The sequence below is a fragment of the Perca flavescens genome, chromosome 3 (genome assembly GCF_004354835.1).
Source record: "Perca flavescens isolate YP-PL-M2 chromosome 3, PFLA_1.0, whole genome shotgun sequence".
Classification (NCBI taxonomy): Eukaryota; Metazoa; Chordata; class Actinopteri; order Perciformes; family Percidae; genus Perca; species Perca flavescens.
Window position 1 is genome coordinate 1194955 of NC_041333.1, and position 15759 is coordinate 1210713.

A 15759-nucleotide genomic window follows, 5' to 3' on the forward strand; every position below is an offset into this window, starting at 1 on the left:
ACTTTTACTTGTAACGTTAACAGTGTATTTCTCCACTGTGGTATTGCTACTTTTGCAAGTAATATATCAGTTTGTACCACTGCACATAACTGGAACCTAGGATTTAAAGTCTATGACCTGAGGCAGTGAATATTCGTTCTTCCTGCAGTTCTCTCTGCCGCCTGTAGGAGGCGGGGTGCTCTCTTCCTCCTGGACGTTATCACGTACGGACGGCGGCGGTGAGGGTGTGGACGTCTCACAGCATTCAATCTCTTGGAGACAACATAACGCTGCTAATAACTTCTCTAACCGCATTACAGCGCAACAGGCGAATCTACCAGGTAAGTTTATCGTCTTGGAGGCAAAGTTAGTATTGGTTTGGACTGTTTAAACCACCAATGTATATTGTTTAGTGTTCATCTCAGTCGAGTCAGCGTCAAATGAGAGAAACGGAGACAGTCTGCGTCAGAATTTAGTTGGTTAACGTTAGCTTGTTAGCCTGTGTCTCATTTTGCCAACCAGCGGATGCTAGCCAATGTGTAAAGGTAATCTAGTCTCTTGTAGTTACATCGAGTGTAATGAAAGCAAACGGCGATACTGACAGGAGCTGAATGGATATCCAGCTAACTTAAATGACCTATTCCTCTGTGTTAGCTAGATAGCAGTGCAGCTAGTCAGACTGCTGCAAAGGCAAAGGATTGTTAACGGTCAACTCATTACTGTGACGCTAGATTGTTGCTATGTTTGTGTTCGCTAAAGTTACATGAACAAATCCCACTAAATCACAGAGTCAACCTCAAAGGGTTAAAGGCAAGTTAAATTGCACCGCATTATAGTTAGCTATGTTATCATCTACTAACGTTATATCTTTTTAAGTTTGAGTGTTCTTATTCAAACATCAAGTTTACAGAAAGTAAACTACAAGAAAGTTAACAACTGTAATCCCAGCTAGTTTCATGCCACCTTTTGTTAACCCTGTCACAATCTGTTGTCTTCAGTAATGTCTTGCAATTATGTTTTTATGCTGTGTGATATATGAGGAAGTATTTCATTCACACTACATTATCTCCCTGTATGCATTGTGTTGATTAAAAATGTCGATCAGGAATTTAGGAAAGCTCAAGCTGACATCTTCATATTGCCTATTTTGTCTGATCAATGGCCCAAAACCCAAATATTCTGTTGTATAATTTGACATAAGACAGAGAAAAGCAGTACATCCTCAGAATTGACATGCATTCATTCATTTCTGATAAATGTCTTAAGCAACTTTTCCATTGTTAAAATAGTTGCAGATACATTTTCTGTCAATTAACCCCTGTCAGTGCCAATTAAAATAATAAGTACAGAAGTTAGCATGACACTGGATAAAGATGTTTATCTAGCATGGTGTACATGGTGCTAGTCACAACCATGTTGTGAGTCACAATGCCCTAAACTTCACACCCACCCAGTATTATGGGTGGATAAGATTACTCACCTGAAGGTTTCTTGGTTTGCTTGGCTTTCTTCTTTTTAGGTTTAATAATAATATAATATTAACACATTTTATTTGTAAAGCGCTTTTCTAGACCCAAAGTGCCAGGGACAGATAGAAAAACAATCAAAAATAAAAGCATGTTTGTACAACAGGATCAAATGAGAGTGGGTTTATCATCTGGAATAGAGATTAAAATGATTGAAACATTTGTTAAGAAAGCATCTTCCCCTTTTATGTCCCCTTTTTTAGGATTGCTGTGAGTGGGTGAGCTTCTCTGATTGTTTCTCTCATTATCCCAGATGAGGGACTGATGCTGGCCAGGACCCTGCTGAACCCCTCGGGTCGCCTCTCTCATCTGTCCCAGTTCACTTCTGCATCTACTCCCACGGGTGCACCTTAAGAGAAGGACAATACACCAGCCAAAATGGATGATATCTTCACACAGTGCCGGGAAGGCAATGCAGTGGCAGTTCGCTTATGGTTGGACAATACAGAGAATGACCTCAATCAAGGGTGAGTCCAGATTTATTTATTACTGGATTTTTTTGTCAGGATGTTAATGGTATCCAGAATTCACAAATCACTTCTTTCTATGGCTACATGAAAGTTTACTTGATCTGTTTAATGCAATATCAAAGTAGTATACGCCCCTAAGCACGACTGATAAACTCATATCCAGCAGGTGCTCATTGTCATTAAGGATGTGTTTTAACAGGGTGGGTAAAGGTGTAAAAAACGGCACTTTTTGATGCCAGGCACTCATAGGGGCTCCTCTATCTATATTTTTCAGCCAACGATTACTTTTGTACAACTTTTCTTAATCTGCATGAGACTTGCCACAACATGAATCCGAATCTCAAGGAAATTTCAGTTACGCTGCAGCGTCATTGCTTACTTTAAATGTTGCATTCTCAAACCCAATTTCTGGTGCAGGCAGAGAGCCCGCCTTTTCAGTCCCTTGCGAGATCGTGGCCTGCGATTGAACCCATTTCCTTGTGGGCACATGTTGATGTCCAGAATGCCAGAGCAGAGAAATTCAAGAGTGTGATGTTGGACAGGAAACCTGCTCTGATGGTAGATTTAGTCACAACTTGCTGCAATTGAATTTAGGTCTTACAGAAATTTAAAAGGAAGAGAGCACAGAATACTGCAGGCTTCTGTAAGATTTGACATGTTTTATTATACAAAATATCTGTCTGATAGTTACAGATCATCGGTCAGTACTGAGCTGCTTCTGTATCCCCAGCTAACTGTAAAGAAAGAAACTTGGCAGAGCTTGCTAGGCAAGTAGTGTTGGCCACTTGGAAAGCTTCCTTTTGTGACTCCTCTGTCCTAGATTAAGACTACTGATATTTATTTTCAGAGCAAGCAAAGAGAGAATGAATTAATCAATTTAATTATGATGACTGTGTACCTTGGAGCTGCTCTCTTGATGTCTTTTTTTTACTGTTTTAGTACATTTATGGTAAGAAGGTTTAAGCAGTGAGCACGTTATTAAATAGTTGGATTGTTTTTTACACCAACAATGATTTGCTTGCAAAGGACATTGTTGCCAAGTTTTTTATGTTTCAAAGAAACCAGTAGTTGCCTTTTTATTTTCTTTGATTACTGTTGCACAGTTAGTAATGTCCTTACCCTCTAATCTCATATGTAACAATGGCTAGAGATTAATTCATGGTTTTGTTTAAGAGGCGATAACATCCAGAAGTGAACTAGCTGGTCTAACTAAGTCATAATGTGATAATAATAGGACAAGATATGAAAACATGGGATTGTTGTTTTTTTGCCTTCTGAGGCACTCGGGTGTCTCTTGGTTCGTTTAAATTTTGGCTGGAAAGAGTAAATGGTTGTCATTTGGTCAGTGTCATGATTTGTGGCATACGCAAGAAACCAAATAGTCTTTTTTTGTAGCATTTTTGTGTCCCTTTTCCCTTTTTAAACTTAACCATTTGTGTTGAAATTAAGAGAGATTTGTTCTCCCTTTTTAATGTCTGTATTGACTTTGTGTTTGCTTTGTTTTTACTTTTCTTTTATTTAATTTTCCCATTGTTTAGATGGTTTGATTGCATTAAGCCAATGTGGATCCATGTGTTCCCTACATGTGACTCCATTAGCTGATTGCATGTCAAGTTCCCTTTTCCGATTGATATATCTCCACCATTGGTAGAAACCCATTTATTCCTGCCCTTTCATTTCCCGACAGAACTTCTAATTCTTCCCTTTTTATATTTCAGTAAACTCCCTATATCTCAGCCTATCAGATCCTCACTGTAAATCCTCGATGACAGTGTGTTTACACTGATGTAACTCTCAGAGAGTAGTAGTGGAATGCTGAATCTCCTTACAAGGAATAACACACAAGCCTCAAGGGAACCATCTACCACCTACCAAAACTGAGAGAGAGAGGGGGGAGACATTATTGTAGTAGGGCAGGACTGGAAGAGGTATGCATGACGAGACAGAGAATATGTGTGCGGGGGGGGGCAATAGTGATTATTTTTTCAAAAGAGAAATGCACAGTAAGTCATAGCAGAGCACATCAGCTTCCCCTCCTCCACTTATGTGTTTCCGGTATTCGTCTCCCAGTTGTATTAGATTGCTCCACTCATTTCCCTTCAACATTTCCTCCAAGTTTACACAAGTTAATTGCAAAGTTTGAAACAAATTATTCTAAATGTTTACAATATAGCCATCCTCTTTGGCCTTCTCTGAATATGTTTTACACTGCCTCTTTGCGACAATTTTGAATCAAAATTGTGACACGCCTAGACTTAATTATCAGAAAAATAAAGATTGTTTTCTTTATCAGAAGATAATATATTGGCCATTATTGACATTGTTTAGGGAGGTCCTGATCAAGTTTGTTTGGCCCTGATCAGCCTTTTCGTATAGGGTATCTGCTGCTGAAATGGAGTCTGATTCAATACTTAGATTTACTTAAATACTGATGTGTTTCTGAAATGTTGAAATAACAGCTTTAGCCTACTTATTCTGACATAGCGTGTTTTCTATGAGCTACTTACAATACCAAAGGTCCTGTTTAAAAAAACATTATGTTCATAAGCTTAAATTTGTGATATATGATATCAACAAAAATGTAACTGGAGAGTGCGAGAGAAGACGCCTCACTCTGTTGGAGTTGTTGGAAAACAGTCCGTCCATTTGCAATTGTACAGCAGCAGTACAGAGTGGAGGGTCTTCCCTCACAGATGAAATTTGACTGAAAGAGACAATTATATTGTTAATTGCAGTCATTTCTGAGACAATTAATTGTACAGCAAATTTGGAATTGTTACAGCTCTAGTTACCGTAGATATGGTTGGAAATATCTAGCCCTCAGTGCCATAAATTCAGCTCTTCTTATGTTCAGCAGTATAAAATGTTTCATTGACTTTTCATGAGGTGACAGAACTAGAGAATAGAAATCCTAACAAAGTTAGTTTCTCCAATGTGAAAACATTGTTGCATTATTCTTTTCATTTCTTAGGTGTTTCTGTGGATTTAGTTCTCCCTCCTCTGAGGCTGGTTATATGACCTGGTGGGGATGTCGGGGCAGAGACAGGGGCTCTTCCTCTAGCTTTTCCCTCTGCCAAACTGAGCGCTGTTGGCAGGTGGAAGTGCCTGAAATAAATTACCGCAGCCAGTGTGGAGGGGGTGAGCAGGAGAAAACCCTGGCACTCTAGTGCCTTGGGGTTGTGGGGATGAAGCTAGTTTAAAGGGAAAATCTAACCTATAAAAAGGGCCCATAAATAGAAATACACACACACAGAAACCAGAGGCCAGAGCCTCACTTGATGTGTAAGTAATACATTTTCAGCAGTTGTATGTGGATTGAGGATCATATTTTGTTTATAATAAATGATCATCGGTCAATTACCAATTGGGGATGAATGATATCAGTAAAAAATAATGCACTATTTTTGTCATTTGCAATAAACATTGTGATATTAAAAATGGTTACATCTTTTCTCAAGATTGAATACACAAGAAGAAATAATTAGAAAAATAGTGATGTCTTTTTGGTCCATATTATCTTTTTAATAGCGGATGCAACTAATGATTGTTGATTAATGTGCAGATTATTTTCTTTATCAATTGATTGACCTGCAAAATCTCAGATTGTGAATGAATCATCAGAGCTTCCCAGAGTCTAAGATGACATCTTCAAATGTGTTATTTAGTCCAACCAAAACTGGTTATAGTATTATAATAGTCAGATAACCGTGATATAAAACAGTGAAAGGCATCAAATCCTTACATTGGAAAAGCTTGACCCAGAGAGATAATGACTGTTTTTGATTGATAAAAGACTTCAACTTCATTAATCAACTATCAAATTAGTTTCAGTTTGATTTCATGCCGATTGACTAACCGATGCCTCGACTACTAGTTTCAACTCTAGTAATTTGCAAATAGTGAATCGAAGGTCATACAGATAAGCAGTATGGTAATTTGTTTATGAGTGCACTCTCACTTCTAAAGAATAGTCATTAAATTAAGAACTCTTCCTTCTCTCCTAAACAGGCTCAAGCTCAACACAGAAAACTAATAAAATCAGAGAAGTGAGTCTTTGGAGCGTTTTCTTCTCATAAACTTAGGCTAATTAGTTTTTAGGATTTTGGCCTCTTGGTCTGAGAGGAAATGGCACACAGAGCATATCTGGTGTGACTGCAGCAGGTCACCCAGATGCACAGATAGATGTGTGTTGTGGGTCTCTGTGGGACTGTTGATGCTGTTTTGAGCAGAGCTCTGCAGGATGTGTGAATACAAGCCAGGGAATAGATGTGTGGGGGGGCACAGGGTTCAGATTCCTGCAGATTCATAATACTCTCTCAGTTCTCAGATCACATTATTATGCTGTCTGCCTGCTCATAATTTCAGAGAAAGTGCATAACTTTAATAACTGGAGGATTGTGCTGTGTCTCGGCACAGACAATAAAGGAAAATGTATGGAAAGTGGAATATATCATCAGTCCAGCTGTTTCAGTGAAACTGAGAGGAAGAGGATGATCTGAATGAGAGGAATAGGGAGTTGTGAGACTCAGATGAGGGAGGAAACTTAGTATGAGAGGAGGAGGTGACCACAGCCTGGCGGAGAGGGCAGAGAAATGAAGAATGACACAATCGCACACTGCAGTTGGAGTGTATGCGTGTGCAGTGCTGCTGAAGGAAGTTTCACTGGGCCTTATAAGGACTGCAGCACTCAGCCTAGTGTTTTGTTTCTGTTCCTGATTGACTCTCTGTCACTCAGCTCTTACTGTTTCTTCATCTCTGTCTTTATCTCTTTTTTTTTTTTTTTTGAGGAGGTTACACCATCAGTCGGTCTGCCATGTAATCCAGGCCGCTGTCCTACATGTGTTGCTGCCAGTGTCGCTGAGACAAAGAGGAATGATCCGCACCGGAGGCCTATTTGCTGTTTTCTCAGTCTAAGTTGCGTCAGCTTCCTTTTTCTGAGGAAGACGACAGAAAACAATGTAATGCTGTAGTGTCAGATAAATATCAGATGCCAGTTTATAAGGTACAACTGGCTAAAACAAATACAGTCTATATCTCATACAACAATCCTGCAGTAAACCCTACCTTCCTGAAACAGAGAGGTGTTGATTTAACTTGATGATCATTTTAGTGGCTGTAGTTTGCACTGCTGTTCAACTTTATCTAGGGTCTGAGAGGTGTTTCTATTAATTAGTCTATCCTTATTGACATAAATGGGGTCATCGCCAATGAAGGTAGTATTTATTGCATGACTGTTTTATTAGTTGCCAGTTTATTAGGTAAACCTAATGCAGTCTGAGTGTATTTTTTAACTCTTATGAACTCTGGCATTCTTCTTTTTTTTTTTTAGATTATTTTTGGGGCATTTTCAGCCTTTATTTCTGACAGGACAGCTGAAGACATGAAAGGGGAGAGAAAGGGGGAATGACATGCAGCAAAGGGCTGCAGGTCGGAGTCCAACCCGGCACCCACGCCATAAAGGAGTAAACCTCTATATATGGACGCGCGCTCTACCAACTGAGCAATCCGGGCGTCCTGAACTGAGGCATCCTTAAAGGCACTCAGAGTCTGTATGCAGTGCATTAGGTCATAACAAGATGAACTGATCTATATTTTTCAATTTGACCACCCATTTTTCTTTCTGGAATGCAAGTGATATTTTGATTGTCAAAGCAAAACACATGCTCCAAAAAACAGTCCCCAGGGCTCCAGGCTGACAGACATTTTGCGACCAAACTTTGAGAGTGTGCGACTGAATTTTACATCCAGTCATACACATACAGTAAATTTGCCCCCCTTTTTTACACATTAAACGTGGAAATTTCAGTACCTGAGTGCTCGTAAGCGCAAGCTTATCTGTCTGCATATGACAGAGAGCGGAGCTCCGGCACACACACACACACACACAAAGTGGTTGCAAGTGTGGTTACAGTTGTTGAAAACTTAACGCAGACAGCGTTTGCTGCGATATGATATTAACGGCGAGGCGACAGCGGTCACGGTGCTGTTGATGTACACTTCCTGACAAGCAGGTGTACAACAGTGGTTAATCTGCCCTGGGGACTGACTGACAGGCTGAGGCTGTAAGGCAAGGCAGCTTGATTTCTACAGAACCTTTCAGCAACAAGGCAATTCAAAGTGCTTTACATGAAACCGTAAAGAGCAGTTGAAAACGGTCATGATGACAATAAAAAATAATATACAAATACAAGAATAAAAAATACAAGTTACAGTGAGTAAGAAATGAATAATTATCCAACTCAAGGTTGTAAGGACGGGTTTGGGAGGAGAGAGGGAGGGGTTTTATTTTTTATTTTAGTTTAGTAGCCTAAACAATGCATTTTTAATTTTAAGTTGAATTCATTGTAATTGTAGACTGGAGACTAGAGCTGGTATATATTTTTTTTATATTTGTACTGTCATGACAGCGATGATGCTGTCAGTTTACCTTTTATGTTACATCTTCAAAAGTGCACAATAAAGTGTGAAACTAAATTTGAAACAGCACATTGTAATTTCTATTATCAAAATGCTTATTAGTAATACAGTGGAAATTAGTAGAAATGTGAATATTTGGTTAGCATGTTGATTTACGGTGTGTGCCCCTAAATATCTGGTTGCGCCCCTAAAATGTTCAGTTGGGGGCCACTGTGCTCCTAATGAAAAAAGTTAGTCTGGAGCCCTGGTCCCAGTCTGTTACACTGTTATACCAAACCTTTGTTTGCAGGAAAAAACTTAATGTGGATAGTCGAGGGACTGAAGCTGCTGGTATACTATTTTCTCGCAGTCCCACCAGTCATACGTAGCAACTTTTTCTGCCTGTCGTGCAGTTATTTGAAGTCCTTGCAGTGCTGAAGGTTTTTGTGAAACCTGTGTTGAATATGAATTCTCCTCCCTGGTTGTAGAGATGACCACGGCTTCAGCCCTCTCCACTGGGCATGCAGGGAGGGTCGCTCCAGCGTGGTTGACATGCTCATTATGAGAGGGGCTCGCATCAATGTCATGAATCGTGGAGACGACACGCCTCTGCACCTGGCCTCCAGCCATGGACATCGCGAAATCGTGGGAAAGGTAGGGTTCATGTAAACACTGGAGCATGGTGGGGAAGGTTCCTATCTGGTTACTTTGGTGTCATCCTGTAACTCTTACTAATGATTATCAGTATAGGAGCTATCTCCCTGCCATTGTAACATGACCCACTCTCTCTGTGGTCTATTTGTCAGAGTAAAATGTTAATGTTAAAATGTTAAACCAACACTAATCTCTCCTTTGCACACAGGTGTTAAAATCTCACCGGCCAAAATGATGATGTGTCTCTTCAAGTTTGCTTCGTAAAGACAGGATATTATGAAACCTAAAATGATGTCAGCTGAACAGCAATTATATACAAAGGTCTTGTCTGTTCTTGCATAAGCAACTTTAAACTGAAGGAAGGGCTGATGGAGGCTTAGTAATTTGTCAGTGTTGAGGAAAATTTTAATGTTTCATTGGCTGCAAGTGTGATTATAAGACCTGCTTACTACTACACTTTTTAACAAGCTATTTGTTGTATGAAATACAAGGGACAGTCAGTTTGCCCACTTGCTTATTTTTTAAGATACCTATAAAGGACTATAGGACAAATACATCAGCTGCACGGCTGAATCTATGGCTGGTAGACAATTTGTGGCCATTTTTTATCTTTTATCTGCCTTGCCTTGCCTTGCCTACCCTTGCCTTGCCTACCAAGAAGGTTAAAATAATTGACCATTTAAAAGCAACCAAGAAGGTTAAAATAATTGACCATTTAAAAGCACAATTTGTGCACAATCCTTAGCTGCAATTCAGCCAACAATATGGGGATCCATTCACTGATCTGAATCTGTCCTGCACAAGCTCCTATGCAGCATAAATCACCTGCAGGATTCCTTTTTAAGATGTCCTGTTGAAAGGCTTTGTAATCCACTGGTTTGCTTGTGGAGATGCAGTGCCGTGTGTGGAGCTCCACGAGGCTGCAAAATTATTATAGTAGGTTTTGTTAAACAGCAGATCTAGTTGGTTAAATAGAACAACACAAAGTGACCTGTCAGTCTATTGTATTTGTTTAAAGACATTAACTTTAGTCTCAGAAAAAAATAGGAGGATCTCTTGTATCTAGGTGTATCGTATTCCATAGTGAGGCCTCCAGGTTGTCGGATTTAGAATTGCTGCCAGACAGCTATTGAGTTTAATGTTAGGCATGTCTCAATACCTCTGGTATGTGTCCACTGGCAATACAAACTTCCATGATTTTTGTTGGCAGCATTAACACTCATCCCTGTATACAGCCCAAACAAAGATATGAGCAGCCTTGTTTTGCATATAATTCTGCCTTCTTTTTCAGCTGATCCAGTGCAAAGCAGACACTAATGCAGCCAATGAACACGGGAACACACCACTGCATTACGCCTGCTTCTGGGGCCAAGACCAAGTGGCTGAGGTTTGTGCGCCCCCTGGTGGTATTAAAGCTGAAAATTATCTGTTTTTCATGTGTAATTCCCATCATGATAAACTATCAAAATGTCGCTGACACCAATCTGTCCTTTTAACTCAGGACCTTGTGATGAATGGGGCTCAGGTGAGCATCTGTAACAAATATGGGGAAACTCCACTGGACAAAGGCAAACCCCACCTGCGTGAACTCCTCAGAGGTATCCTGACTCCTTATTCCAACAGGTTCAAATGCTTGTTTTGATGTGTTGAAGTGTTCACTTTTTCTCATTGCACGCTATCCCTTCATCATCCAGAAAAAGCTGAAAAAAGCGGACAGAACTTGACTAAAATTCCCTTCAAGGACACATTCTGGAAAGGCACCACCAGAACTCGACCCCGTAAGTCCCCCACACACGCAAACCAGTTTATAAGCTGACCAGTTTCCATCCGTTGGTTTGCTCATAGTGCTGCATGAAAGGGGAAACGTGTTCCTTGCTGGCTTCCAAACCAATCTAAATGTAGTGTTTGAAATTTCCATTGCTTTTTCGTCTGTATAGAAATTTCACATGAGTAATGGGGCTTTTGTCTGAACTCCATCTTGTGTTTTTTAGGCAATGGCACTTTGAACAAACATGCAGGCATTGACTACAAACAGCTCTCTCTCCTGGCTAAAGTAAACGAGAACCAGTCTGGAGAGGTACTTCTGATCTTATTCTATCATTTATCCATCTGTTGGAATTGTTGGGGCTTTGTAAATTATAGAATGTGGTCTAGACCTACTCTATCTGTAAAGTGTCTCGAGATAACTGTTGTTATGATTTGATACTATAAATAAAATTGAATTGAATTATTATTCATTATTATTTTGTCATTCTGAATGGTCATGCAAAGGTACATGTCATTCATTCCAACTTTTCTATATCTAATTTTTGTCTGTAGCTGTGGCAAGGGCGCTGGCAAGGAAATGAGATTGTTGTTAAGGTGCTTAAAGTTCGTGACTGGACCACAAGGAAAAGCAGAGACTTCAATGAGGAATATCCCAAACTCAGGTTATTATGTAATCCTGAATTTTCTACAGCTTCTATGTTCTGTGCTGTTGTGGTCACTCATTTGTCTTTTTGCATTGTGTTGAACCAAACTTTATGTATTTTTTTTTGGGGGGGTTTGCATCTAACACAAGCCGTCTGTTTTTGTCAAATCCTCTGTGGGTTTGCCTCTTTTTGTCTGTCTGTCTCTCTGTCTGTCTGTCTGTCTCTCTCCCCTGTCCCTCCCTCTTGGGCTCCATCCCAGGATATTTTCCCACCCGAATGTCCTACCCATGTTGGGAGCATGTCAGTCTCCTCCCGCCCCTCACCCCATCATCATCACACACTGGATGCCTTATGGCTCCCTCTACAACGTGCTGCATGAAGGCACCAGTGAGTACTTCTACTCCGGTCACAAAGTCCGTACTTGTCACCATTTTTGGTGGTTTGCAGGGATTTGTGATTTATTGCACTTACATATTTGTCTTTAAGTTGCCCATCACTTTTTGTACAGTAGACATTTCACTGTCATCCTGTTATGTGTTGAAAGTAAGGGTGGCTGAAACCTGTTATTATTTGTCACTCATCGTGCTGTCAGATTTTGTGGTGGACCAGACGCAGGCGGTGAAGTTTGCCCTGGATATTGCTTGTGGAATGGCCTTCTTACACACACTTGAACCCCTCATCCCTCGCCACTATCTTAACAGCAAGAGTGTCGTGGTAAGATTAAGTTGTGGTTTTAGCATAACTTTCTGGATCACAAATGTACAAACAGGATTTTAAAGGAATTGTGTTGCCTAAAAAACACTGAAAACAGCAGAATAAGGAAGTGTTGTCGGTTACACTTTAAAGTGACATCTCAGTCTGTGTTCCTTGTTTCCACAGATAGATGAAGACATGACAGCCAGGATCAGCATGGCAGATGTCAAGTTCTCCTTCCAGTGTCCTGGCAGGATGTACTCTCCTGCATGGGTAGCCCCCGAGGGTAGGCATCACTCATACAGCATAGACCCAAAGTGACAGCTGAAGCTTGACCGTGAATGATGGATGCAGGAAACTCTAGACTGTCTCAGAACCAAATGTAATCTACAGCTGATTTCCCCTTGAGATACAGTCAAGTTAAAAACATAAAATGATTTACAAAATGTGAACATAGCCAGTGAAGATTTGCAGCAGTGATACAAACAGTAATGGCAATCCACAGAAAAGGTTTTAAGTTTACAGAACCGTGTATGGAGCATGATGCTGGTGACTGCATTACAATTCAGGAGATGTGTTGCCATAGAAACAACCTCCATACAGTCTATGTATAGTGGGTAGTGAGCCATGAAATTGAGAGCACAGAAAGGATTATTATTGATAAGGCACACATGTACAGAGTTGGTAAGGTGAATCATTTAACAGGCCTTATCTTTAGCAAGGACCTCTCTGTAACATTTAAACCCTGTAACATAACAGATGGAGAGAGCAATGAGTGTTTAACAAGTGAAGTGCATTAAATGTAGAATTCTGCATTTCAACCCGATAGTCCATGCATCTTTAAAGATCTAATGTGCAAACTTGTACTCAGCTGTGCCTGTTGTGAAGTTCAGCTCTGCATGCTCTTCACTTGTTGCTCTCTGTGATTTCCAGCCCTGCAGAAGAAGCCAGAAGATATTAACCGTCGGTCAGCAGACATGTGGAGCTTTGCTATCCTGCTGTGGGAGCTGGTGACCAGAGAAGTGCCGTATGCTGACCTCTCCAACATGGAAATAGGCATGAAGGTCAGCAGAGCTATCTTTCACTCATTAAATTACCTGCTGAGTCGCAGACACTTGCAGGCAAAACAAACCATTATAGATCGCTTTATTGCATTCAAGAATATCTTTTCTACAGTACTAATCTTCTTTCTGTTGTGGCTCTCAGGTTGCCTTGGAGGGTTTGAGGCCCACCATCCCGCCCGGCATTTCCCCCCACATTTGCAAGCTCATGAAGATATGCATGAACGAAGACCCAGCAAAGAGGCCTAAATTTGACATGATTGTGCCGATTCTGGAAAAAATGCAGGACAAGTGAAAAACCTCACCTTCCTGTACTGAACCGTTGAATTAGGGGATATCTCACCCTTAAATATCACTCTGATATGGTGGTGTGGTGCTTACCAATATTGCCTTAAACTCTTACTCTACTGCTGCATTCAACGCCACTGTAGCTTCTGCTTCTGAGATGGACTCAGCAGTAGTCACTTGTTTTAAGTTTTTTTTTTTTTTTTTTTTTTCTTTTGTTCAATGTGATATGAAGTTTTTATTAGTGTCTTCATCTTTTGTCACTGACTTGTTGATGCTGTCTTCGCAGGAGCTTAATATTGAATGTTCATTTTCTAAACTGTTACCATCTTCTTCAATTGTCTAGACTGAATAACCTGTGGACGTCCGCATGACAGTCTGCTGCACTGCTTCAGTTGATTTAAGGCCTTATTGTTCTTATCTGGAGTGGGCTCACTATTTAAAAAGTCACCCTGAAAGAAAACTGCTCCTTTTATAATGGTGGCTCTTAATCAAACAAATAACATATTAACTCAAAGCTTGTCTTGTGGGGAAAAACTTAATGTTTGTTGTGTTAGCAACAAAATGTATGCAACTGGGAAAGCATGCCAAATGTCAGACAAAGCATTCAAACAACATGTAAGATTAAGAAAATGTTTGTGAATGAGTGGTGTGTGTGAGAGTACTTGGCAGTGTTGTACCTTTCAGCTTGGCTGTGTTGTAATGTGTAGAGCTTGACTTGAAAATTATGTAAAACTGGCCATAGAAACCTTATTTTCGGTGCAGCAAAAATGTCCGTGTTGATCATTTTAACTTTGGGAAGATTACTTTCAAAATGAATTGCAAGGTTGCTAAAGGTCTTGTTAATTGCAATGATGTAATGTAACTGGATTGCTCAAATATGACTGTAGTCTAGTTTATTTTCATTATTTTCCCTTCAAAATCTTGAACAGTTTTATTATGATTGAATTATGTTAGCTGTACATTTCAACAAAGAGTATAGTGTCCTTTTCAAGATGTCTAAAAGTCTTTGTGCTTAACTCAAGTGTTATTTTTATGTTGAATACTGGCATACATCTATGTAATCTGCCAACAGAAGGTGACTTGGACATTAAGGGGTGGTGTAGACATCCTGCATACTGTCATATTGTTTTCTCACTTGTTTTTATTGTTTTGGCCCTGTAAATTACATCTGACTTTATATCAATCTCATGGGTTGTTTCTTCTACCTGCATCGTCTCTGTGCCTCCACCAGCTTGCTTGTTTGTGCTGAATCACAGTTTGAAGCCAAAATCAAGAATGACTTATACAAATGTATGTATTTATATATAAGTATATTAAAATGAAAAACATATTGACAACTTGAATGTGTGAATTTATAGTGGGAATGTGAACCGTTGGGATAATTTGGGAAGTGTAAACTTTCCAAATGAATAATTCTATGTGATGTGAAACCGCATTAAAAAGCAACATCAATATCAGGCCAGTGATCTTTTACCTGCTGATATTTAATTCAACATAGAATAGTGCTTTTGTGATCATGTTGTAGGGTTGAGTCTTTTAATATAACTAAAACATAGCAACGCAAAAGGCATACATGTTTTTTGGGAAATATAAATATAACATTTTATTGCCAAAATTGCTGACAATCTCCATGGTAATATGATTAACAATGATAATGAAATAGCTGTACTACTTAGGGAGCTAATTGTGGCCTTACTCTATCTCCTAAAGAGGACAAAGAGGTGTGTCAGTAATTTGATGGAAGAAATATTTAATATTTTGTCATTAACCTATATTCATATTAAAAAATCTAGTTAAATGTTATTTGATTAAGAAGTAAATACCTACTTTTCCACATATATTTTTAAAAGGGTAATTAAAATGATCCCTGTAGTCGATGAGATTGAATTTAAACCACAATCAGTATTGTGTTTGCAGTTAAAATACCGAAATAGTAGAGCATCAGTTTTTTGTTTTTGCCAAATTTGAAATTTTAGTCCTAGTTGTTTAAGTTTTATAATATTGGCTTAATATTTCATACATAAATGTGTGTGTTCTAATTTCCTATTTTGTATGTATTAAGTATGTTTGTTACTCTTCTAAATCAGTCTTAAAGAAATGAATTCCAAAATAACTTTTAACATCTTAGTCCTTTTTACTGAATGTCTATAAATAATGTTAAATATTGTAAAATATTTTGGTTCCACTTTGTGATAACTAACCCTTGAGAAAGAGTGTAGAATTAAACGAATGATATGAAGGTAAAATGTATTATTATTTTCGGCTGCCAGGTTGTGAAAAA

General features: G+C 39.3%; 1 protein-coding gene across 2 annotated transcripts; it reads left to right on the plus strand.

Annotated features, from left to right (window-relative positions):
* The first annotated feature begins 159 nt into the window (after nucleotides 1-159).
* Nucleotides 160-14812, plus strand: LOC114552620 (integrin-linked protein kinase). Of its 2 annotated transcripts, none has more exons than XM_028573563.1 (13): nucleotides 160-320; nucleotides 1709-1972; nucleotides 8860-9025; nucleotides 10317-10412; nucleotides 10527-10623; nucleotides 10720-10803; nucleotides 11017-11102; nucleotides 11345-11454; nucleotides 11696-11823; nucleotides 12029-12150; nucleotides 12316-12415; nucleotides 13063-13193; nucleotides 13336-14812. In XM_028573563.1, the coding sequence occupies exons 2-13, from the start codon at nucleotides 1884-1886 to the stop codon at nucleotides 13483-13485; spliced, it is 1359 nt and encodes a 452-aa protein (XP_028429364.1). In that variant the 5' UTR covers nucleotides 160-320; nucleotides 1709-1883; the 3' UTR covers nucleotides 13486-14812. The 2 variants fall into 2 exon arrangements, with proteins under 2 accessions (XP_028429364.1, XP_028429365.1); XM_028573564.1 differs by having other exon boundaries at nucleotides 1759-1972.
* Nucleotides 14813-15759: the final 947 nt, after the last annotated feature.

Bases quoted from the DNA above. Each gene is read 5' to 3' on its own strand.
- LOC114552620 (XM_028573563.1), top strand. From the start codon at position 1,884: ATGGATGATATCTTCACACAGTGCCGGGAAGGCAATGCAGTGGCAGTT. The intron at 11,103-11,344 runs GTACTTCTGATC...TTTTGTCTGTAG, and splicing joins ACGAGAACCAGTCTGGAGAG to CTGTGGCAAGGGCGCTGGCA. The intron at 12,416-13,062 runs GTAGGCATCACT...TGTGATTTCCAG, and splicing joins TGCATGGGTAGCCCCCGAGG to CCCTGCAGAAGAAGCCAGAA.